A 25,241-nucleotide genomic window follows, 5' to 3' on the forward strand; every position below is an offset into this window, starting at 1 on the left:
TTCAATTCATACAATTGATTCCACTTATTGCTTATAGAAATAATTGCTGTGTCTAATATGTTGATATGCTTGTGCAATTCTGAATAATGCTGCTATGTCTGATATCAATCCTTTGATTTATGCAACAAGGTGCTTGTTGGCCGTAAAATGCCGACTAAGAATAATATTTTGTTTATGTTAGTTAACTGGCCATGTGGGATTCCTGTCACGTAGGGGTAGTTGGCAGTTGCGGCAGTTGGTATCTCCGCCAAATGCCAAGTAGTATATGTATTGTTGTAAGGAACCCCGACAATAGTGATTATTGTACATCCATTACTGAATGCAATAAAGAATATCTTTTTGGCTATACTGCGAACTTGTGATGTTCTATGAATAACTTAATGCATAATATCTGTGTATTTCCATTCAGGTTGCTCTATGTTCTACATTGACACTGTAGGGAGTAAACATTTTGGTGCTGTGGCCAATATGAATTCTGGAGATCAAGATGGTGGCAGACGGTAAACACTAATGGGCCGACCATTCAATCAACACTTAATTGTTACTGAAAGTGATGCACACGACGAGGTCACACAAGCGAAAGCATGGGAGGATCAACTGACGGAGGATTTGGTGGATCTGTGGGAAGTTTCAGTCACCTAGTACATGCAGAGGGAAGCTCGAGACAGAGCGGTCCCTGAAGGCACGGTACGTGGCAAACTCACAGTCAATCCTGCTGTATTTGATCTTCTTGGGAGCCTTTCGAGGTTGTTGGCACGAAATCTCATTGAACGACAAGACAGAAGGGAAGAGACCATTCGTGAACGTTGCCGACAACAAACGATGCATCGGTACGAAGAAAGGAGCCGTAGGGAAGAGGAAGAAAGGGATAAGAGCAGATGTCATACCCCTAGCAATTAATGCTCCTACGTTCGAACAAAGACCGATGACGTACTAGTACCAATCGAGAAGTAGGCAAGGGGTCGATACAAAGATCCCTACATATCAGAGAACAAAGTGAAAGGAGATGACGGCTAAGGGAGATTGCTGAAGGCTCGAAGAGTCCGGAAAGGCAGAGCAAGAGTTGGAGCCACAGTCGGGAGACGCAAAAACTGTGTATGTGGAGGCTAAGAGAGAAGAGTCTGGAACAGAGTCTGAGAGCAATCCTTTAGAACACTCTGAACGTGATGAAGAGGTAGTACGGGACATAGAGGGCGAGGTTGTTGAAATTTTCGAAAATAATCTGTATAGAATTGGGAACTTGTCTCTGGCGGAGCATTAAAAAATAGGAGGGTCGGAGCCAAAGACTCTAGGAAGGAGGGATTATAGAAACGAAGGTGACCAAGGTGCGGAAGTCACAAAAGGTGGACACATAGAAAGGTCGCATGTGGCCGAGGGTGCAAAAGAAGCACCGAAACTCGTAGGGTAGAATGGTCCAATCTGGTCGAACGCATACAGTACCTTCCAGGCGACACATAATACCTTCCAAGCGACACACAATACCTTCCAGGTGAGAACAATTAGAATACCCGAGAGAGACAAAAGCTTCCAAGATTCATGGGAGACGGGTCGGAGGACCCCGTACAACATTGCAAAACATGTAGAACCATTTGGGAGGCAGATGGCCAAGATGACCAGGATTATTGGTTGAAGGCATTTCCAGCCACCCTTCAGGGGATTGCAATTGATTGGTATACAGACCTCGACACCCAACACAAAACAAGATGGAATGATCTGAAGAAGGCCTTTCAGGAGGAATTCAAACTCCCGAGGGATTACAACGAGATAGTGGCCGAAATTTACAATACCAAGCAAGGCAAAAGTGAAAGTGTTCGGGCTTACAATCGTAGGCTGAAAGTATTATTAAACAAGATGGAAAACCAGCCAGCGGATGGACTGAAGAAACTGTGGTTTGTGGAGGGACTCGTACCATCCCTCAAGAGAAAGATGAAGGTGGTCCCTTCGCCATCATATGAATGATGAAGCTTATAACAGAGCGATGGATATTGAGAGCGAGAATAAAACATCAAAAGGAAAGAGGAGGGCGAGTGATGATGACAGTATGGATGGAAGTAGCGCCGAAGAGTCCAAAACCTTACAAGCCCTCCGTAGGGACATGATGCGGATGATGGAGTTGAAGGCTGACAAGGAGAGTGGCAAAGAGGGTAAAGAACTTTGGTGTATTGATTGCAAGGTAGAAGGTCATACTAAGGGAACATGCCCAAGAAAGCCTTTTTGTGACTTCTGTTAAGTGTTGGGACATTCTAGTAAGGAATGCCCGTACAATCTAAAAACATGGAGCACACAAGTGCTCTTTGCCCAAGGGGAACAAGCTACTTCGTTAACCACACCACCTAAACCACCAACAAACTTCAATGCTTCACTAGGGGGATACTGCAATAATCGGTGAGGGAACAATCGGTCCAATAACAACATGCCGATGAGTAAAATCCAGTATGATGCGAAGGGGCGACCCATGATTCAATGCTGCAAATGTAACGAGTGGGGCCACTTTGCTCGGGAGTGTCAGAGCGAAAACAATAATGGAAGTTTGTTGTGTAAGTGGTGCGGTCCTGGGAACCATGAGGACACTGACTGCCCAAAGCAAAAAGGGGTAAATATGTTGGACGTCAAGGAGCCAAACGAGGAGGTATTGGCAATTATAAGATTGTAGAGCAAAAAGGCAGTGTACTCCGACCCCTGCACAGAGAAGGAAAGACTCCGCGAAGCAAAGGCTGATGTTGAACGGGCGATGGCAGAAGAATGAATGTCCTCACATAACGTTGCTAGTACCCCACTTAAGTCAGAGTCCAAAAAAACTATAATCAAACAGATGTTGCAAGCCACCGTACTAGTACGAGTAACCGACCTTCCGCAGACGATGCCATAATTGAAAATGGCTCTCACAAATGTAGTCGGTGACAACACCATCAGCCAGGAACACCACCAGCTGGCATCAAAATCACCTGGAACATCCCCATGGAACCCATGTCGGCAGCAGAATCACTTGGCATGTTTGCCATGGAACTCATGTTAGCAGTAGAATCACTTGGCACGTTTGCCACGAACCCCATGCTACTCACTGTGAGTATTGGCCGGAAGCCAGCCGTAGTAGAAATGGAGATAATGGGACGAAAGTTGACGAACACCATCGTCGATGGCGGCTGTGGAGTGAACGTATTGCTAGAGGAGATATGGAGGGGTTTGGGCAAACCAACTCTCTAGCCACCAACATTCCACCTTGTAGGTGTCGACCAGCATAGTATCAAGCCCTTGGGAACAGTGATGACACAAAAAGTTGTGGTCGGCACCCAACATTTCTTCCTTGACTTCGTCGTCATTCCACTGGAGAAGAAGGCCTACAACGCTCTCCTGGGGAGAGGTTGGCTGATCATGGCAAAGGCAAATCATAACTGGAAAAAGAATACACTCTCCATTGAGAGTGAAGGCCATAAATATGTGATTGACCTGGAACTAGGCCATAAGCGAGGAACTGACATCATCTGATTTTGACTTAGATGACTCATAATTTTGAATGGGGTTTGCAAGATGGAAGGGGAAAGATGGAACCCAAGGACAAAGGGGTATTGGAGTTGGACGGATGCTTGGAGGATGAAACTAGCTCTCTCAACGGGCTTTTCCATTGGCAAATGGAGGACTATGAGGTGTTTCACCCCGACTGCCACATGCTGTAGATCGAGGAATCACACGGAAGTACAGAGGATGTAACCTTTCCTCCAGAGTACAAAGAATATCGAGAGGGTATAGCATAGGTGGATGATACCCCCGCTCATCGGTTTGAACGAGACAAGGCCATCAAGTACGAGGATTCGAATGTGAAGAAAGTCAACCTGGGGAATGATGACAATCCGAAGGTGATCCTCGTAGGGGATGACTGGAATCCCGTACTAAAAGAAGCAACCTTCAAAATATTCCTGGAGTACAAAGACGTCTTTGAATGGATGTACAAGGACTTGAAGGGGATACCTCCAGAATTGTGCGTACACTGAATACCCCTTGTACTTGGTGCTCAACCCGTATAGAGGAGGCCATATCGCATCAACAACAACCATGCTGCGAAGGTAAATGAGGAAATTGAGAAAATGCTGGAGGCTGGCATTATCTTTAAAGTTGAAACCAGTGAATGGGTTTTGCCGATCGTCATTTCTCTAAAGAAGGAAGCAAACCAGATCAGAATTTGTGTGGACTTTCGGTGCCTAAATGCCGTAACCATCAAGGATCCCTTTCTAATTCCATTCACGGACAGTATCTTGGAGGAGGTGGTGGGCCACAAGATGTACTCGTTTTTGGATGGGTTTCCGATTATAATTAGATCAGCATCATAGATGAGGACAAATTGAAAATCACCTTCGTAGTGGAAGACAAAGTATATGTGTGCAATCAGATGCCCTTCTGTCTATGTAATGCTCCAGCCACCTTCCAACGAATCATATTGCACATTTTTGATAGGATGTCTGTCAAGAATTTTAAAGCCTTCCTTGATGAGTGGTCTATCTACAATGAACAAGAAACCCACCTGAAGGCACTCGAGAATGCATGGAGAGGTGTTGGCGGGCCCGACTAGCCCTCAATCCAAAGAAGTGCCAATTCATGGTACCGCAAGGCAAGTTGCTGGGTCACATCGTGTGCAAGGAAAGGTTGAAAACGGATCTAGACAAGGTAGGGGCCATCGTGAACATGGAAAGTCCGATCGACTTGACGGGAGTGAAATCCTTCCTTGGACATGTAGGCTATTATCGGAGGTTTATCAAAAGTTTCGCACAAGTTTCCTACTCTCTGGATAGGCTGACAAGGAAAGGCGAACCGTTCGTGTGGGGAACAGAGAAGGAAGAGGCATTCAATGAGCTCAAATCCCGACTAGTGAGTGCACCAATCTTGGCATATCCAAACTGGGACAAGGAGTTCCATGTTCACATGGATGTCTCCAACCATGCCATCGGTGCCACCCTCGCACAGGTAGGCATACAAGGGTTGGGTCATCCCATCTTTTTTGCCAGCCGGTTGCTCTCCAAGGCCGAACGAAATTACAGCACAACGGAGAGGGAGGCACTCGAAATGGTGTACTTCGTACAAAAGTTTTGCCATTACCTCCTGGCGACACCGTTCACGTTTTATGTGGACCACCAGGCCTTGATGTACTTAATAAACGAGCCAATAATTCAAGGCTGGGTGAGCCGATGGCTGTTGCTACTTCAGGAGTTTATGTTCACAATCATAGTACGACCAGGGAAGAGCCATGTGATTTCTGACCAGCTATCGAGAATTAAGTCTAAGAAGCCTCCAGAGGGGGTGAATGAAGATTTCCCGGATGCACACTTGTTCCAAACAGCAGCGTTACCTCCTTGGTATGAGAACATCGACGAGTACTTGTCCACCTCAACGTTTCCGTGAGACATGCCGCTAGGAGAACGATGTAAGTTGGCATTGAAGAGCAAAACATTCTAGCTGATCAACGACCTACTGTACAAAATGGGACCCGACCAAATCCTTCAAAGATGTGTGATGCAGGAGGAAATTCTTGGTGTACTTAAAGAAGCATATGATGGGTTTGCCAGAAGCCACATGGGACCTAACGCCACCGCACAAAAGGTACTATTGGCGTGACTATGGTGGCCAACCTTGCAGACCGATGTGCGTGAATGGGTAGTCGGGTGCGATACATGCCAATGGACGGGTAAACCACTTAAGCAAGATTTTATGCCTCTGTTTCCCTCTTAGCCGCAGGAATTGTTCGAGAGATGGGGGTTGGATTTTGTGGGACCTCTGAAAGTGAGCAATGTGCACAGATGTCAGTACATTGTTGTAGCCACAGAGTACCTAACGAAGTGGGCAGAGGCGAGAGCCCTCCCGGACAATACTGTTGTGAGTATGACAAGGTTCTTGTACGAGCAAATTGTAACCCGATTTGGAATCCCCATCTGTTGAACACAATGTACCACTGAGAGGGGGGTGAATCAGTGGTTCCTAAATTCTTTTCCTTTTTAAAACCTTACAATATCGGTTATCACCCTAAGTACTAAACAATCAAACCGATAAGACAAATGTGGATATCAAAAGAGGCAAACACACAAATGCAACCCACAACACCAGATGTATGAGGAAAACCCAATATGGGAAAAACCTCGGTAAGAAATGCTGCTGGAGTCTACAGCCCCAATCCTGTTTCACAAGTGAAACAAAGAATTACAATGATTTAGGGCACCGACCCCTACTGATTTAGGGCACCAACCCAAGGAGCACCAACCCTTGCACCAAGCTCCAACTCGATGATGTATAATGAAATACAATTTTGATACAGTTATAGCATTTGGTTGCAAATGAGTTATGCAACACCCGATCAATAGATTTCTGCCGGTTAACAACCTTCTCTTCTTCACTGGTTCTCACATTGTCGGCTATTAGATTACTCCCTCCGATCACTCACCGGTTACTCTTAGCCTCTCTTCTTTCTCTCTTAGCCTCACAACACACTATGTCACACTCGGATGCCTTCTTGATCAATCACACCTCACCGGTTAGCTTAACTGTTAGACTTGCAATAGTTTACCGGTACTCTGTCTCTGTTAGTTAAACCCTCTCACCGGTTCGCCTGCTAACTCACTCTGCAACTTTCTTAGAATCAATTCTAAGGAAGATGATCTTTCTCCTTGCTCAAGCTCTCTTCTATCTCGTTCTTTGCATCAAGCATCAATGATTTCTGTGTCGAGCTCACATATTTATCATCTAAGGTTCCTGCCAAAATCCACATTCAAACAGTGTCGTGTTAGGTTTTGCCTTCACCAACTCGATCCATATTGGATTTGATTCGATTTGCTTTTCCAGGGAGATGATCTTCATGTCATCGATCAACACCACTAACGCTTCGCATTCCAATGTGTGTTTTAACTTTTCTATAACTGGAGGTTTGCACCATGCTTTTCTGCATTTCTCTGTCATACACCATTAATGGCTCGAATGTTTCCTTCAGAAAACGGGTACGAAGATCAAATCTTCTTGCAGGATAAGTTCAATCGCATGCCAACTTGTCTTCCTCGAGCCACAATCTTCTGGTGTCCTCCATGACTTGCGGGTTCTTCATAAAAGTCAACCTGTTTCCTGACTGTTACGTCAATGCACACTTCACCAACCTGTGCTTTATTGCCACCTGGCTTCCAGCTGTCATCTTTGTTGACATCCACCTCTGCTTGGTTTGCTATGTTGGTTTGACATTCTTCGTTGACCAAGATTGACTACCGATTTAATTCACCTTACCGGTATAACTAACAAACTGAACAATCATTCTTAGCGACAACCCATCCTCCTTTCAATTCATCTTGCCTTCTGGTATGCCTTCATGCCATTCTTTTTGTTTTGCCCACCAGGTGTTGTTGTGATTCATATAACATTCCTCCTCTTCATCACAAACAAACAACCAACCTTCATACCGGTTTATGCCTTATCGGTAAGCTTGCCTTACCGACAGATGACACAATTCATGTGTACCGGTAACCTTCCTTCTGTTTGCGTACTCACATATGGATTGACATCATATGTCTTACTTTTCTTATATCGGTCACCACTTCTTACTTACCGGTGACCTTGCCAAACCAGTTGACATCAATGACAACTTATTGCCAATAATGCCAACACCATCCAGATCGCAAGTGATCGGGGAGTGCATTTTCTTAACCAAGTCATCAAGACAATGACAATGGAGTTCAAAATTTTTCACAATCTGTCAAGTTTGTACTACCCTCGGGCAAATGGTCAAATGGAAGTGACGAATAAAGTACTGGTATCAATTATCTACAAGTCTTGTGGAGTTGAGTAGGAGGACTGGGAGGAATGTCTTCCGACGACACTGTGGGTGTACCGTACTACATACAAGGTAACAATGGGTCACACGCCGTTCTAGCTCATGTAAGGCTAAGAAGCTGTGGTGCCGATAGAATACACCGTACCAAGCCTATGAATTGCAGTAGATAACACACTTGGGGATGGGGAGAGCCTGAATGCACGTCTTATGAATCTCACACGGCTGGATGAACGTCGGATGGTGGCACAGTGGGCGACAGAGGTTGCCCAATGCCGACAGAAGTGTTGGCATGACAAACACCTTCGGAAGACAAACTTTCGTCTCAGCCAGTTGGTTTTGAAGTATAATGGTTGCAACGAACTTCGACCCGGGAAGTTCAAAGTTCGTTGGTTGGGACCCTATAAAATCAGGGAGGTCAAGAAGAACGGAGTAGTAAAAATTTCTATGTTGGATGGCAACCCCATCCGTGACCTTGTAAATGGTTCTAAATTGAAGATTTATCGAGAACGTGATAAGCTAGTAATAGCAATCAACATGTTGGGTTATGCAATTAAGGGAGACTGGACCATTGACAGGAGCAAGGAAATAGAAGATCTGGTGGTCGTCGCAGAACCTTACAGACCTGATGAGAATTGGGCCGAACCAGTCACCTTCATAGAAGAAAGATTGGTGCCAAAGCAGGTCGAGGGCATTGCAGTGCCTCAAATCCATAAACACCTCACTAACACATACTTTGGTGACCCAGCCGTGTGGATAAAGCTTGGCAGACACTAGATGAAAAAGACTTCGTATGAAGGACCTCATCAAGGGTATATAGCCTATGATATTGACGAGGAGGCGGAGGCACGAAGGAAGGAGGAGCTGTCTGGAAAGGAGGAGGAAATTGACTTAGAAGAATATGGTGCCACATTGGGGCCATGTGTGAAGATGGTAATGAAGGTGGAGGATTATTTCATGGTAGCAATATATCCTGGTGAGAGGGAGGCGACCCGCAATTCGCTCTATCGAGTAATCCCCAATCCTGCCGACCCCCCACAGATCAAAGGAGAGAATGTGACTTGGTACTGGCAGTATGACAAAAGGTATATAGACAGAGGATATAGGGGAGTGGGACTAGCACCGTTGCTTGCCAAAATTTTTGATCAGGAATATGTAGGTACTTATTGCCTGGAAGAATGTTATAGACAATCACCATACATTTGTGTTTGGCTACATGATTTTGAGATCAGAATGAGACCTGAGGGAGAGCCTACAGGGGTCAAATGTAGAATGGAGGATACTGACAATGGTGCTGTGGAAAGGCTGAGCAAAAAGGAGGAAGAAGCCGACAACCTAGTAAAAGGGAGGAAGGGAGCGAAACTTGCATGTAAGACTAAGTTGCCTAGGCCAAAGAAAACAGTGAAAAGCCGTACAGAAGAGGTGGTGCACTTGGGAGCGCAGAAACGCAACAAAAAAAGCACCCGGAAGGAATTACAAGTTGTCAAGTACCGGCGCACATTAAAGGTACAATGAATCAAATTTAAAATTTCGGGGCAAGCTAAAATATTGAAAGGGTATTTTAAAAGAAAAATATTAAATTTGGGAAAGGCAAGGCAAGTGATAAAAACTAAAGGGGAAGGGTTGAAAATTATGAAAAAATTAAAACAAATGAGAGACATTGTAAAGTTAGGGAAGGAGAAATTACATATAGTGAAAAAAAGGATATTTTATAAAAAATTGATAAAATATGCCCTAACCCTAAAAGTGAGAAAATTTTATAAATACCCCTATCTGGCCATTCGAAGAAAATCACGCAGACAAGAAGGTGTAAGCTGGCTGGAGGAAACATCAGACAAAGTTGTGCAGAGTGGAATAGTCAAGTTGAATCTGTACGGTTCCCTACAAACAGTGGAGACAAGAGCATACGGACCCGTACAATATCGAGGAAGGGACAGCTGGAAGAAGCTGTACACATCCGTACAGAAGCATTTTGGCCACAGGGAACGAGGACAACCGTATAAATCCATATGGGAAGCAATGTCGAGCAGAAGGAGAAGACAGCCGTACACACCCATACAAAAGTATTTTTGTCACAGAGAACAAAGACATCCGTACAATTCCGTAGCAGCCCATCAGGAGTATTGAGGTAGATCTATCCCTGCTGCAGCAATCCACAGGCTGTACAACATTGATTTCATCCTCATTTTGGGCACAGTTCTAGTTACATGGCCAGTTGTATCTCATATTTGCATTACTGAGTGGATTTCAATTTCTACATATCAGGACTATATTGGTATACCTGAGGCTGTATGTTTATCATGAAACAATCGAATATTTGTTATACTTTCAGCTGATAAACTTTCCGCAGAATTAGTACATTATAATTTATATAAAACAATTTGCTCTGAATTCTAGTGATTGACACACATTCATATTTCACAGATCTGCAAATTTTCAATTTCATTTGAAGGTTCTAATGCTATTATCTACTGCCAAGGATTTTTCATCACGAAATTGTGAGTTTCCTAGCAGCTACGGTTTCTATTTTCAGAACTGAACTATCAGAATTAAATTACTTATATGATAGATCAGAAATTTGATTAGTATTTGGCATAATTCTGTTTGGGAACATTACAAGTTTAGACAAAGTATTAATGTTTGTAATATTGTAATGACTTATGTTTCCCCCTTGGGGTGTCAGGTTAAGACATTGCATAAATGACAAAAGTACACAGAATATATGGAACTCACAAGTGTTCTATTGATTCATAATAAGCCAGTACATACAATGATAGCAATATGTTCGACTACAATAGCATGTCCAAAGACTGGAAACAGATACAATATAAAGGAGTCTGGTCAGTTACCCGGTGCCAACTATCGACAACCGACGGGTTAACTGCCGACACTAACACAATTTACCTTAATGCTTAATTACCCGACAACATCGTCCCCCCAAAAAAGAAACGTCGTCTCCGGACGACAGACAACCAAAATGGGAATGATGTACAAGCAAAACTGAAACCCCAAAACAACAAATTACTGGGATTGGGGTAGAGATGGCGTCCCTAATGGCCCCGTGGATGAGGAAGAGGCCAACTGCTCCCGGGGCTACAACACCTGCTTTGTGCGGTGGCGAAGATCCCTCTCAGCCACCAGTTGGCGCTCCTGAGACCGTTGCACTCTAAATACGGCCTCCATTAGCTCGGTATGCTTCTTATCCAGCTCTGCCCTCGTACTACTCAGACTGGCCTCCAACAAAGCCTTATCTGCCACCTGTGCGGCTAAGGCTGCTGCTAACTCGGCGTGGACACGAGCCAACTCCTCCTCCATACTCCCTGTCCGGGCTCTCTGCTGAGCCAACTCCAACTCCAATGTCTCCCTAGTGATATCTGCCTCCTGTTGAGCACGACGATGCGCCAGATGACTATCCCGTATGGCCTGCTCGATCCGCCTGAGTAGGCTCTGCACCTGACTCTCTCCAGTTTGTCCAGGGTGCTGCCACTCCTCCAACATCACAGGAAGATCCACCCGAGGCCATCCTCTATCAGCAAAGCACCGCTGAAACGCCTCAACAATTCCTCCGGTAGCAAATGCCAGGAGACCCTCCAACGCTGTTTGCCCTAGGGTCCCTTCCTCATCAAGGCCAAAAGTCTACGTGCCTCACTCTCTACTGCTGCCAAAAACTGAGTCAAGGCAGTGGGCTGGTTCTCTGTAGAAATAGGCATCGGAATGTCTACCTGTGGCACCGTATCCTCTGCACCACCCATGTGCTGGAGTAGGTCTGTAGGTTCCCCCTGTGCACGCATCTCATGAGGAGAGTCACTGCCCTCTAAATCAACCACCTCTTGACGATGAGGTGTGGTAGGTGGGGGTCCTACTGGGGCTTTCGGTTGCGCTAAGTATTGCTCCAACCATGAGTCTGTATCATCTCCCTCAACGTCACCCCTGTCTAACCTGATCTCTCCACCTCCATCCACTGGCTCTGTCACTCGGCTAAACTACACTGTTGCTAGGGACCTATGAAATCTGCCCGAGGGAGGGACGAGGATGCAGTTGGCCAAACCCCGGCACAGGGATTGCTGATATGGCTCCCACTGTCACTCCTGTTGCTGATAATGGTGTCACGGTCCCATCTGTAGTCAACACAGCGGGTGCATATACTAGCCTCCTTGTTTGAACACTCGTAGGTCGGACCACTCTTCCTCTTGGCAGTCCCCGCGTCCCCTTCGGTATCCGGTCGAGGGCAACCCTACCACCTGCGCCTTCTTCCATACCCAACTCTGGATACGGTACCTCCTTGTGTGTGAGGCAAAATCCGGTATCCCCACCCGAACAACGAGAAGATGTCTCCTCCGACTCCGCCCTTGAACTACTCTCGGTGGCCGAATCCGACTCGCTAGCAAAGACTACCTGTATCTGGGGCTTCCGCTTCCTGCTGGATGGTGCATCCCCTGTGTGTGTATCCAAATGAGTCCAGTAAAAAATGGAGGGCGCGGTAGGGTCAATGCTGTCCCGCGGCTGCCACCCTCGCCTTTCTTCCAGCACCTGTATACGGATTGCATCCAGGAATAACCCAATGGCGTGGTGGGGCATATAGAATGCCTTGTGCTTTAGTGTGAGGAACTGATGAATGCGGTTTGACAGCACAGTAGCCCATTTGTACACCGTCCCATTCCGGAGCCTGTTCTGTAAGAACCCAGCTTGGCTCTCCTCTGCTGACTGTTTCTTTTGAATGCAGTAGATTTGAATTTGTTTTGGTTTTTGAATGTTTATAGATTTTTTTGTGTTTTTTTGGTAATAATGAGCAATGATACAATACTGAAATAAACTCCTATGCTTAAAATAATACTGAAACAATAATATTACTGCTGGAATTAAATTAATTTACGAGACTATCAAGGGAATGTTTGTTCTGTTTTATGGCCAATATGCTTGGAAAACAAATTCATTACAATGTAAGATAAAAACCTGATTTTTGCTGTCCCAGTAGATGAAAAATCTGCAAACTGCAAATTTTAATTTTTTTTGAAAAAAATTACCGTTCACTCGGCACTGTAGCAGTCCGTACGGCGGCACTGTAGCAATCCGTACCGTACTTTAATCACCAAAATTTCTTCAATAAATCTACAATAATTTCTCGTGAATTTATTCTTCAATTCTGTGCAATTAGATGCAAATAAGACCTCTGAATGAAGTCTTCCTGAAACCAAATATCACTGAATATTTCATCAGCTCAGATGGTGAACATTGAAGCAACTACGTTCTCCAATGGTGGCTGAAAACCCTAGTCTCCAGAGCAAAACCCTTTCAATTTCACAATGTCAAAATAAAAAATAGCCATCCTCTTCTTTCCAAACTCAATGCTATATATCCTTTTTTGCAAGTCGTACCCTAATCCTCTTAATTACAATTTTGCTTGTAATTTCATTTAATTTCACTTTGGGTGTCAAAATGATTTTAATCATTAAATGGGCATTTAATTTTAATATTTCAATAGTCTGGCTCAGATAATTTAATTAAAAACATGGCCCCGTCTAATGATGAGTTGACCCTCAAGTTAAGTGATTATAATATAAAGTCACTTTATAACTTTATTATTAAATCACTTAATAATAAATGCTAAGTCATTCAAACTTGTCTAACTCCACGAATATTTTGAATTTAGCTATGCCGTCTAAAACTGGAGCTCACTAGTTGACCACCTATATGACCGTGATGTCTGCTAAAAATAGCAGGGGTCCATCTCCAACTGCTAAAAATAGCCTGGTAGGGGTCCATCTCCAACTGCTAAAAATAGCTTGGCCAAGCCAAACTCAAAGCAAAACTCATCATAAACAAACTCTGGCAACCCAGAAGTGTAGTCTGCTCTGTCCCCGGAAGATCTCCACGCCAAGGTGACCCTCTATCCAATCCTACTAGCCTAAAAGGGTCTTTGATAGGCTAATCACAAGCTAGAGTGATGTCTCTAGCTAGAAGGGGACATCACATGTTCATCAATGCAGTCATCGGCACGGCTGTGTCGGAGGCCCTACTAGCTCCTGTGAGACGGCTCTTCATCAAGTCGAGAAAGCACTGCCATGCACCAGGTACTATGTAAGATTTTTTCAGTCCTTGTCCCTTGGGTGCCGTAATCTTGTCCCACTCTGCTCTGGTCAGGTTATCCCGACATATTTGTTGTAGTAGCTGATTTTTCCTCTTGGCAGACATCTTCATCGCCTGCTTGTCCACCTTCTTCCCTTTGTCAGGAATGCCAAAAACCCTCGCAAAGTCATCCCGAGCAAAAGACACGGTAACGTCTGTGTGCTGGTACTTGAACGAGGAGGTGTGCAACTCATAATTGTACGATTTTATCATGTGCAGGCAAGGCTCAAAATCCCGAATGGTAAATATCGGCATCCGAATGGCCCAATGCACCCGTGCCCTTCCTAACTGTGTTTTCACCAAAATGTCATCTAGGGACTATGCCTCCAACCACCATTGCCTGCACACATTGCCGTTCAACCCCTCGAAAGTGATTGTGTCCACTGTGACTTTCGGCTGCCTTTCTTTCTTGCCTGTATCCGGTACAACAACCTTCCCTTTATCCATAGGACAGTCTGTAGACGGTTTCCTGGGTGTCTTCTCCGAATCCTATAGTCTCCTCCTCCAATCCAGTTTTTTTCAACTGCCTGGCGCTAGACGCCATCAAATGATTTTTATTTTTTTTTCCAAACTTATATCTTTCTTCCGATTGCGATCTCTTATTCCCCTTGTCTCAATGGTACTTTTAGTCTGCTTCTGTGGTCCGTACGACCAATAATTTACTTCTTGGAAAATTTGTTTTCCTTTGGCCCCCTTGAATCCGTACGGACTTTTTCTTGACTCAGGCAGCCCCTTGGTTCGTACGGAATTTGTCACGCCAAATCTGGTTACTTACAGAGGTTGTACGGACTTTGCGTCTGAATTCCGTACGAAATTTCGGTTCTCCACTTTCCGTACATAAATCTTTGGCACTGTCGCCAAAAAATAATAATTTCCGTACGGTTTTGTTCCTCCTTGCCACTTTAATATCGTGCGGAGTTTTCCCAATTTCTGTACGGAAGGTTTGTCTCCCCGTCGTACCAGATTCCGTACGGAATTCGCTTTTCCTTAATATGTATGGGCCTCTGCCTATAAAACGTATGGATTCTTTCCTTTGTTGGCACTCCTCCCCGTACTCTAATTTTCGTACGGTTTTTTTCTTCTGAGATCCGTGGAGTGTTTTCTATTGATCGTACGGTATTTTCTTTACTTGTGGAATCCATACGGATCTCTGTCTTTTAGTTTCGTACGGACTTACTATGAACGAGTCCCCCTTTAATTCTTCGGCACTTAAAAAAACATTCTTTTCCAACTTGTAAATTTTCTTCTTTTTTTTTTTTTGCTCCCCACTTGCAAATTTCCCTTCATTTTCACAAAAATAAGAAAGACAAGTTCCTGCAAAAAATAATGAAAACGGTGTGCGCCATGAAGTTTCGTGTGGTTCTGAAGGTTGTAAATTGGCCCCACAAGGGGCGCTGCCCCTTGACCCTACGAGGGGCGTTGCCCCTCGACCCCGCAAAGGTGTTGGCATCAAACGTCCGTTTGATTTGGTAGGTACACTGCAAGTTGGTCGGGTTTTTATTTTTTTATTTTTATTTTATTTTTTTATTTTTTTATTTTTTATTTTTTTATTCATTTTTTTATTTTTTATTTTTTATTTTTTATTTTTATTTGGTTTCTTACTTGTGCCGTTGGCTAGGTCCTTCTCGCTCATGGTATACCTTCAATTTAGAGCCATTCACTATGTCCTGCACCTCCTGCCCGTCGAGTGTCCACAGCTTGATCGCCCCGTTCGCGCCGACCTCACGAACTTTGAAAGGGCCCAGCCACTTTACCTTGAATTTTCCGGGCTTGATCTCGTTGTGCCCATTAAACTTTAATACAAGATGCCCTGGGGTAAACCACATTCTTCGCAAATGCTTGTCGTGCCAACTCTTTCGCCTTTGCCGTGCCGTCTCTATCGCCCATTGAGCCATCATCCGTCGCACATCCAATTTGTTCAAAGCGTACTGTCTCTCTCTCAAGCTTTCCATGTCGCCAAGTCGATTATCGATGGCGATTCGGAGACTCGGCACCATGAATTCAACTGGCACCACGGCTTCTTGTCCATACATTAGCTGGAAGGGAGTCTGTCCCGTAGTTACCTTATAAGTTGTTCGGTATGCCCAAAGTATCGACGGTAGGCGCTCCTCCCAATCATCCTTCTCCACTCCGCAAGACTTATAAATCACCGACACGATTATTTTATTGGTCGCCTCGGCCTGCCCGTTCGCCCGCGGATAGTAGGGGCTTGATAAGGAGTGGAAGATTTTGAACTCCGTTGTTAGCAACCGGATTATATGATTTACAAAATGTCCTCCTCTGTCACTCGTCAGTTGGATTGGAATCCCATACCGCGTAATGATTTGTTCATAGATAAATTTTGCTGTATTGACCACCGAGTTGTTCGGCAAAGCCCGTGCCTCGACCCACTTGGTCAAGTATTCTGTCGCCACTACAATGTATCTGCACCGTCGGGCTCTACTTGGTTTTAATGGTCCGATGAAATCCAATCCCCATCTCTCAAAGAGTTCCTAGGCATTTGATGGGTTGAGGGGCATAAAATCCCTCTTCAATGGCCGTTCGACCCGTTGGCATGTATCACAACTTGTCACCCACTCTCTGGCGTCATTATGTAGTGTCGGCCACCACAGTCCTGCCAACAGAACTTTCCTAGCCGTGGTGTTGGGCCCCATGTGTCCACCTGTGGGCCCTTCATGTGCTTCCCTTAGGACACCTTGAATTTCCTCTTCCAGGACGCATCGCTGTAGGACCTGGTCGAGTCCCATTTTGTACAAGAGGCCATTAATAAGTTGGAATGTTCTGCTCCTCAGTACCAGTTTCCTTCTTTCTCCTGGTGGCATCTCCCTCGGAAACCGTGATGTCGACAAGTATTCCCCCCCGCTTGTGTACCAGACGGGGAGAACGGCGATGCAAAATAAGTGAGCGTCTGGAAAATCTTCATTCACTCCTTCGGCTGGTTCTCCTGACTGGATTCTCGATAGCTGGTCAGCTATCACATGGCTCTTCCCGGGTCTTACAATAATGTTGAATGTAAACTCCTGAAGCAGTAGCAGCCATCGGCTGATTCGTCCTTGGATAATTGGCTTGTTTACTAGGTACATCAACGCCTGGTGGTCCACATAAAATGTGAACGGGGTGGCCAGTAAGTAATGTCGAAATTTCTGGATGGAGTACACCATCCCGAGGGCTTCCCTCTCTGCGATGCTATAATTTTTCTCTGCCTTCGACAGGAGTATGCTTGCAAAGTAGACCGGGTGATCTAGCCCGTGATCGCCAACCTGCGCCAGTGTGGCCCCTATGGCGAAATTGGATGCGTCAACATGTACGTGAACTCTTTGTCCCAGTCAGGATATGTTAGGATTAGCGCACCCACCAACCGCGACTTCAATTCTTGGAAGGCCTCTTCCTGAGCCATCCCCCATGCGTACCGTTCACCTCTCCTTGTCAGCTTGTCCAGAGGGCAAGATACTTGACCAAAATTTTTGATAAACCACCTGTAATACCCTATGTGTCCTAGGAAGGATTTGACTCTTGTGCCATCTGCCGATGCCTCCATTTCCATTATCACTCGAATCTTGTCTGGGTCAGTCTTGAGTCCAGCCTTACACATTATGTGTTCTAATAGCTTCCCTTGAGGCACCATGAATTTGCATTTTTTGGGATTGAGTGCTAGGTGGGCTCGCCTGCATCTCTCCATGCATTCGCCAAGTGCAGCTAGATGTGCATCCTGGTTACTGTAGATGGACTAGTTGTCAAGGAACGCCCTGAAGTTCCCTACTGACATCTTGTCAAATATGTGAAGGATTATCCGTTGGAATGTCGCTGGCACGTTGCATAACCCGAATGGCATTCGGTTATACGCGTACACGCCATCTTCCACTATGAAGGTCGTTTTTAATTTGTCCTCTTCGGCAATGGATATCTGGTTATACCCAGAAAATCTATCCATAAATGAATAAATTTCATGACCGGCCACTTCCTCCAAGATGCTATCCGTAAATGGTATTGGAAACGGGCCTTTATGGTGACCGCGTTAAGGCATCTGAAATCCATGTAGATTCGGATCTGGTTTGCCTCCTTTTTAAGAGATATCACTATGGGCGATACCCACTCGCTGGTCTGCACTTTGAAAATAATCCCAGCTTCGAGCATACGCTCGATTTCATCATTCACTCTTGCAGCATAGTTTTTATTCATTCTGTACGGCCTCTTCCGTACAGGTACGGCCCCAGGTACGAGTGAAATTTGATGTACGCACAGTTTTGGCGGCACCCCCTTGAGGTCCTTGTACGTCCAGGCGAATACATCCTTGTATTCCATGAATATTTTAAACGCGGCGGCTTTCAGGACTGGATTCCAGTCGTCGCCAACCAGGATGTTCCTTGGCTCTGCTTTCGTGCCGAGGTTTGTAGGTTTTATGGACTCTTCGTACCGGATTGGTTTCGTCATGTCAAACCTATGTGCTGGTGTCTCGTTGACAGAAGCATCCCCTTTCGTGTATTCCCCGTACGTTAGCGGAAATTCATTTTCGTCCGGCTCCTCGTCAACCTCCAACATGTTGCACCCATACAACAGCTTGTAGTCTTCCATTTGCTAGTGGAAGAGCCCATTAAGGGAATCGGTCTCATCTTCCGAACATCCTTGGATTCCCAGGACGCCTTCCTCATCTGGTTCCCTTCCGTACTTTCCTTCGTCAACTCCGCCCTCGTCCGATTTCGATTCTGACGCAAGTTCTTCACCCACGAGTTGTGTTTTTAGGTCGATAATAAATTTTCGCCCGACTTTCTCCATGGACAGCGTGTTACGCTTCTAGTTGTGATTCGCTCTGGCCGCCACCAACCATCCTCTACCAAGAATGGCGTCGTATCCTTTCTTGGCGAGCAGAATCACCATGAAGTTGAGGACAAATGGTTGTGTCCCGATGGTCACTTGTTGTGCCATGAGCGTTCCAAGAGGTTTGATACCATGTTGATCCGCTCCTAGTAAGTTGAAGGTTGACGGCCATAGTGTCGGCTTTCCAAGCTTCTTCCAGGTTTCTTCCGAAAGCACATTCACTCTCGACCCGCAGTCGACAATGGTGTTAGTCAAAATGGTGCCAAGTATTTCCATTTCTACCACTGCCGGGTGCCGACCACTGTATAGTGTCAGCACCAATGGGTTTGTTGGTGTTCCGCCGGAAACATTTGTATTCCGGGTCACCCGACTCTATGGGGTTACTTGCATCGTACGTAGGAGTGCCGTACGTAATTGCGGCATCGTTTCCAGGAGGTCCTTCATCTTCACAGGTACTTCAATCTGCAGCATTTGATTCAGGATATTTTCCTCAGCCTCAGAGCGAGAAGTACTTGCCGCTTCCTGAGTGTTCCCTTGTGCCAACATTTCCTTCGCCACTTCAGCCTTCGCCTCCAGCGCCCGTTGCTTCTCTGTGCGGGGGTCCAGGTATGTGGCCTTCTTTGCTTGTGACCGTGTGATTGCCAATACTCGTTCCTCCGTCCTGTCAATGTTGAGCAGGTTCACTCCCGACTTTGGGCAAGTTCCATCATCGTGGTCTCCAGGCCCACACCATTTGCATAGTTTTTGTGGGGTTTCTTCTGAGGTGCATTCTCTGGCAAAGTGGCCCCATTGATTGCAGGCTTGGCACTGGATCATTGGTCGTCCCTTCGCATCATATTGGATCCGGCCCCTATTATTATTGTTATTATTGGTCTTGCCCCCTCGCTGGTTGTTCCGATATCTGCCAGATGATGCATTATTGTTGGCGGTTTGCGAAGTTTCGGCGGTCAGCTGCTCTTGTGTGAAGAGAACTTGTTGGCTCCTAGTTTTCATATTGTAGGGACATTCCTTTGTGAAATGTCTGGCAATCTGACAAATGTCGCAGAAAGCCTTCTTGGGCCAGGACCCCTTGGTGTGTCCGTCACTCCTAGAATCTGTACACCACACGTCCTTTTCTTCAGTCTTACTTGTACTCCCCTTCATGGCTTTGAATTCTTTCAACATTCGTTCCATGTCCTTTTGGAGCGCGTGCACCTTTTTACTCGATTCGCCACCGCTGCTGCTTTCCCCGTCAAAGTGTTGATCATCATCGGATGAGTATTTATTACTTCTCTTCTTCTTTGATGTTTTGTGTTCGCTCTCTAGGTCCATCGCCCTATTATAGGCGTCGTGATATGACGTCGGGGGTACAATTTTCATCTTCTTCCGTAGGGAGGATTTCAACCCTTCAACGAACCATCGTTTCTTCAATCCATTTGTGGGTTGGCTTTCCATTTTACCCAACAATTCTTTGAGCCTCTTGCTGTATGCCCGTACTGTCTCCTTGGTACCTTGTTTGGTACTGTATATCTTGGCTACGATTTCATTGTCATCACAGAGCAATCGAAACTCCTTGAATTCCTTCTGTAGATTGGCCCACGTGACCACTTTTTGCTTGTCAACATCGGAGTACCAATCTATGGCAACTCCACGTAACGTGGCTGGGAACTGCTATACCCAGTCATCCTGGTCCGTCACTCTGTTTGCGGACCAAATAGTTTCACATGTACGGCAGTGGTGTACGGGGTCTTCCTTGCCGTACCCTATGAACTTTGGCAATTTTTGTTTACTTGCCATCCCACTGCTAGGTCTCGTTCCTCTGATGCCTTGTGTGCTTGTACCTGGTGATCCTCCGCCTCCGCCTCCTACACCTGACCCTCCACTCGTGGATCCTCCAAAGAAGGTTGACCCCGAACCCAACAAATTGCCTCCCCTACGGTACCCTTTTGCTCCCCCGACACCTTCGGCCGTACCGTCACCTTCGGTCGTCTCCCTTCGGTTGGTTGTCTCCCTCTGGTTGTCCTCCGAAATGGACAAGTTCTTTAGTAGGTCTCTGGTAGCGTTGATCATGTTTAGATTTCGCCTTGTTTGTTCCACCAACTCTTTGCGACTTCTTATCCTATGGTGGTATTCTGGCGAACTGTAGAGTTCTCCTTCGGCACCCTCCGTGACTTCTTTTAGGTTCCCTTCGGGCAACCCTACAACAGTGTAGAGAGTGTAATTCTCTGCGTCTATCTTTGCCTCCGCAACCTCCGTGACACCTCCTGGGTTCCCTTCGAGCAACCCCTCGGCCGGTCGTTCGTCAACAAGCTGCCTTAGCCTACGCCTTCGTTCTATCTGTTGTTTGAGATTCAACGCTCTTTGTGCCACTTCCCATTCGTTACTTTGTATCTTTTTATTTTTGTCCTTATTTAATAAATTGGGCATAAATCACTTCCGTATACAACAAGCACACACCATGTACACAAAACACAAAAAAAAATAAAAAAATTATTACTTCATCCTTCGTACATAATGTATGTCATTGACATACTTATTACAATGGGGGCGTTCTTATTTATTCTCCCTGGCCGTCAGAGTTCATGTATTGCGCTCATCTTCTTGGCGCTCCCTAAATTCCTGTAGAATTTGCTGCCGTCGGTTCTCCCGGTAGATGTCTTCCCTTCGGTTCTGGAGAGCCAAAAATCCTTGTGCCAAAAGGTTAGGTAGTTTGCTCATCAACCGATTCACAGTGGGGCTTACTCCGAGCGAATTCCACACAGCATCTTGTGGGACATCTTCGGCTGTGGCTTCCCTCCTTACGTGCGTTTCGATTGTCGCCTGTAGGATGCAGGAGAAATCATTCGTGAGTGTCTTTTCCCCCTTGAACAATTCTTCAGGTTCTCTGTCAGGGTCACTCGTTCCTTCTGGTAATGGTTGTCCCATTATCCATGTAGTACGTCCTTTTCCCCGTTGCTCCCAGGTTTTTACTTAGGCAATGGCGCCAAATGTTTCCCCCTTGGGGTGTCAGGTTAAGACATTGCATAAATGACGGAAGTACACAGAATATATGGAACTCACAAGTGTTCTATTGATTCATAATAAGCCAGTACATACAATGATAACAATATGTTCGACTACAATAGCATGTCCAAAGACTGGAAACAGATACAATATAAAGGAGTCTGGTCAGTTACCCGGTGCCAACTGCCGACAACCGACGGGTTAACTGCCGACACTAACACAATTTACCTTGATGCTTAATTACCCGACAACAACTTATATGTTAATTATGTTTAAGAACATAATTAACTTGCACAATAGAAAATCCACGTGGTATGATAAATGCCTTTCAATCCTTGTGCTCTGATCCGTGAGATCAAAAAGATAGGTCTAGTTTGCTTTTCAGTATTTTACTTTTATGCAAAAAACTCCCATACCAAGTTGTATAATCTACGTAGGTAGCAAGATTACTTACTGCTTTAGAATTTAGGAGTAGATTTGATCAGAGAGCTTCTCCTACAAATTTGAAGAGAGAATTCCTCACATACAGTTCTGGTTTAAGATGCAAGAAACTTCATTTGAATTCTCCTAATGTATGGAGACATTCCCATATGCATCTCCAAGATTCGACACATTTCAGATATGGGAGATAGGTACCAAGGGTCAGGGTTTGAGTCTCCTGGTAACTATGAACTAAATATTGTTCATGAGGTAAAGAGCTTGACTCATTCCTAGTCACATCTTCAAATGAAAAGAATAAGACTGATCATTAACATCATTTTTGCTAGTGTCAAGCAGGAAACGTGCCTTCTATTTTATATATAACAAATTGGGGTTTCTATTTGCTGTTATTTAATTCATGTTGTGCTTCCTTTTTTGAATCACATAAGTAATATTGATGTTTGGACAGGTTAAAAATATGATCTCATTAGGTGGACCACATGCTGGAATTGCGTCAGTGCCTCTTTGTGAGGTAAGCTTTTTCACGTTTTCTCTCAACTTGAATAGTTATTACTCAGTAATTGCATCAGATTGCAAAAAGCTTGTCTATAGTGATATGTCTATCAGCTAATTCATATCATGGATGTTGAAATGGCTTTCTGACATAGTTAGCAATTGCATCAACCTACTTATTTATCTAATGTGAATGACTATGGTTATGTATGTAACAGCTCGTTCATGTCATCGATGTTAACATGACTTGATGACATGTAGCTGTTGTACCAAATCGCTGGTTGAGAGTTGTGTCCTGAATAAAAATACCATTCCCTTGAGTTGGAATGGTAGAGGTGGTTTGTAGTATACTGATTCATATTGTTCTATAGTGTCTTGCTCATGTACCTGCACATATTTTACATATCTAAGTTCACAATCAAGATGACTATAAATTAAATGATCATCATTTTCTGTGCTGTGTTTTTTAATTTAACAGGCATTATGATAGAAAATATGGCAGTATATATAGTGAGTTTTAATGTAAAATGGTAGCTGTGTTTTCCATTATTGGTAATGTTAGTTGAAATTATTCTACTTCAGAATCGCCTCAAGCTCTACGTTACAGATCTTTATGCCCGTAATAATCACATAACATGTGAGTAATATATCATGACAAAAGCTGCATATAATTGTACTAAGGAATTTTTTTTCTGTATTTATTAGAAACGTTTCAGAGAGTATAGACCAGTGATAATTGTAGTAACTACATGTACCATCAAAAATCAGAGGGTCAATCATTGTGGTAGTAGTTGAGAACTTGAAACAGCTCATAACTTTTCTGCATGGAAATTGTTTTTACGACATTTAACTAAAATTAAAGAAATGATTATGTAACATTGATTTATATCTATATGAAAAATAATCATCTACAAAAGATTAATGTAGAAATATGCTTGGAGCAAAATGATTTTTTGATTTAGTCAATTTTAAGGAATAAATTCTCAAGCAACAATGAAGGAAAATCTTCTATTTCACTTATCAATTATTCTTGAGGAATTCGATCCCAAATAGTACTATTGCTACTATCATTGTCACTATGGACACATGATCACTGGGGTACATGGATGTTGGTTACAATGGCGTTTTTAAATATTGTTGTCATTTTATGACACCCTTGGTCCATCAGCGAGAACCAATCAGAGATATGTTCCATGGACCAGCGCTGCCCCAGTTGATCAAGGAGAAAAGCAATCATGGTTTGAAGTGTTGCCTTGTTGGAAGTTCCTAGGCCCCCTTTTTTTTTCTTCCCTGGGACTCCGGAACCTCGAGGTTCAAAAGTTCCCTTCCTTCCCTTAGCTGTTCTCAAGTTTCTCCGGAACTCCAGAACCCCGAGGTTCTGAAGTTCTTTCCCTAGCTTAGCCCCTCCTCTCTTTAGTCTTTCTCTCTTTTCTCTCGGAACTCCGGAACCTCGGGGTTCCGAAGTTCCTTGTCCCTTTTCTCCTTCCCTCTTCGGAACTCCGGAACCCTGAGGCTCCGAAGTTTCTAGCCTTCCTTTCCTTCGCCGAAGTTTTAGTTAGATAGGGGGAGCTTTCCCTTAATTAGGAGAGTTTTTACTCGTGTGCTGTGGTTGAAACCACAATTTTGTATATTTCCCCCAAGTGTACAAAATTTTCAACCAACATTACGTTTGACTGCTTGAGCGTTTGATTTGCTTTGGATATTGCTGGAACGTGAGATTTTACTGGTCCTAGATTTTGAAAAAAAAAGGAAAAAGGAGAAGGGTTGAAACGGGATCTATTTCTAATACTAAGAATGTAAGAGCAATGAATGACCTTTGATGAAATTCTGACTAAGTCTTGCTTTGACATCCCAAGACCATCTCCACAAGGTTAGTGCGATCTTCTGAGGAAGCTTTATGATGTTCAGATCATCGCTATAGGCATGGACACCATCAGGCTGATGCATATCACTGAAGAAACGACAATTGAAGTTAAGCTTAAGCTAAATGATTCCAGTTGACTACAAAAGGCAAGTCCGCAATCAACAAACTGCTAATAGTATGGATATACAAATTTCACCATCGATCATACACATTTCTTCCACTCATCTAATAACATGAAATCAAATTTGAGAAGTATAGAGACCATGCAAATTGTTGAATTGACCCATAGAATTCACCATTTCTTCAATGAAGTTTACAAGTCCTTTACAAATACATCTTGGCAACAATCTTTGCCTTCTCTTTCTACTCTACTCTAACTATTTCCTATTCTCTGACTATTCACTATTAGCTAACTCTATCAACCAACTATTAACCCACTATCCACTATTAACCTTTACAAATGAGGAGCCAGGGCTTATATAGAGAAACCCTTTACAAATAGATGGCTCTGATTGGTTTAGAATCAATGGCTAGGATTACAAGATAGAAACCCTAATTAAGGTTTGTTACAACAAACTTCCTTAGCCAATTAGAAAATTACATTCCAAGAGTGAGGACCAATAAGAAGCAGGGGTAGGTACATCGAAGTTTGTGCCACCTCCGATAATTTAGGTACATTGAATCTGGTGATGTTGAGGTGGACCAATCCGATTGGAAGAATGATGACTG

General features: G+C 44.4%; 1 protein-coding gene across 7 annotated transcripts in view; it reads left to right on the plus strand.

The window, feature by feature from the left end:
• Positions 1–25,241, plus strand: part of LOC131064231 (uncharacterized) — a 102,519-nt gene that overhangs the window by 43,375 nt on the left and 33,903 nt on the right. For 4 of the 7 annotated variants that reach the window (XM_057998323.2, XM_057998325.2, XM_057998327.2 and 1 more), the window contains exon 7: positions 22,605–22,667. The exons of the other annotated variants lie outside the window; for them this stretch is intronic. In XM_057998323.2, coding sequence (XP_057854306.2) covers positions 22,605–22,667 — 63 coding nt within the window. The remainder of the gene's footprint in view (positions 1–22,604; positions 22,668–25,241) is intronic. 7 annotated transcript variants of the gene reach the window in all.

Source organism: Cryptomeria japonica, chromosome 6 (genome assembly GCF_030272615.1).
Source record: "Cryptomeria japonica chromosome 6, Sugi_1.0, whole genome shotgun sequence".
In the NCBI taxonomy this organism is placed as follows: Eukaryota; Viridiplantae; Streptophyta; class Pinopsida; order Cupressales; family Cupressaceae; genus Cryptomeria; species Cryptomeria japonica.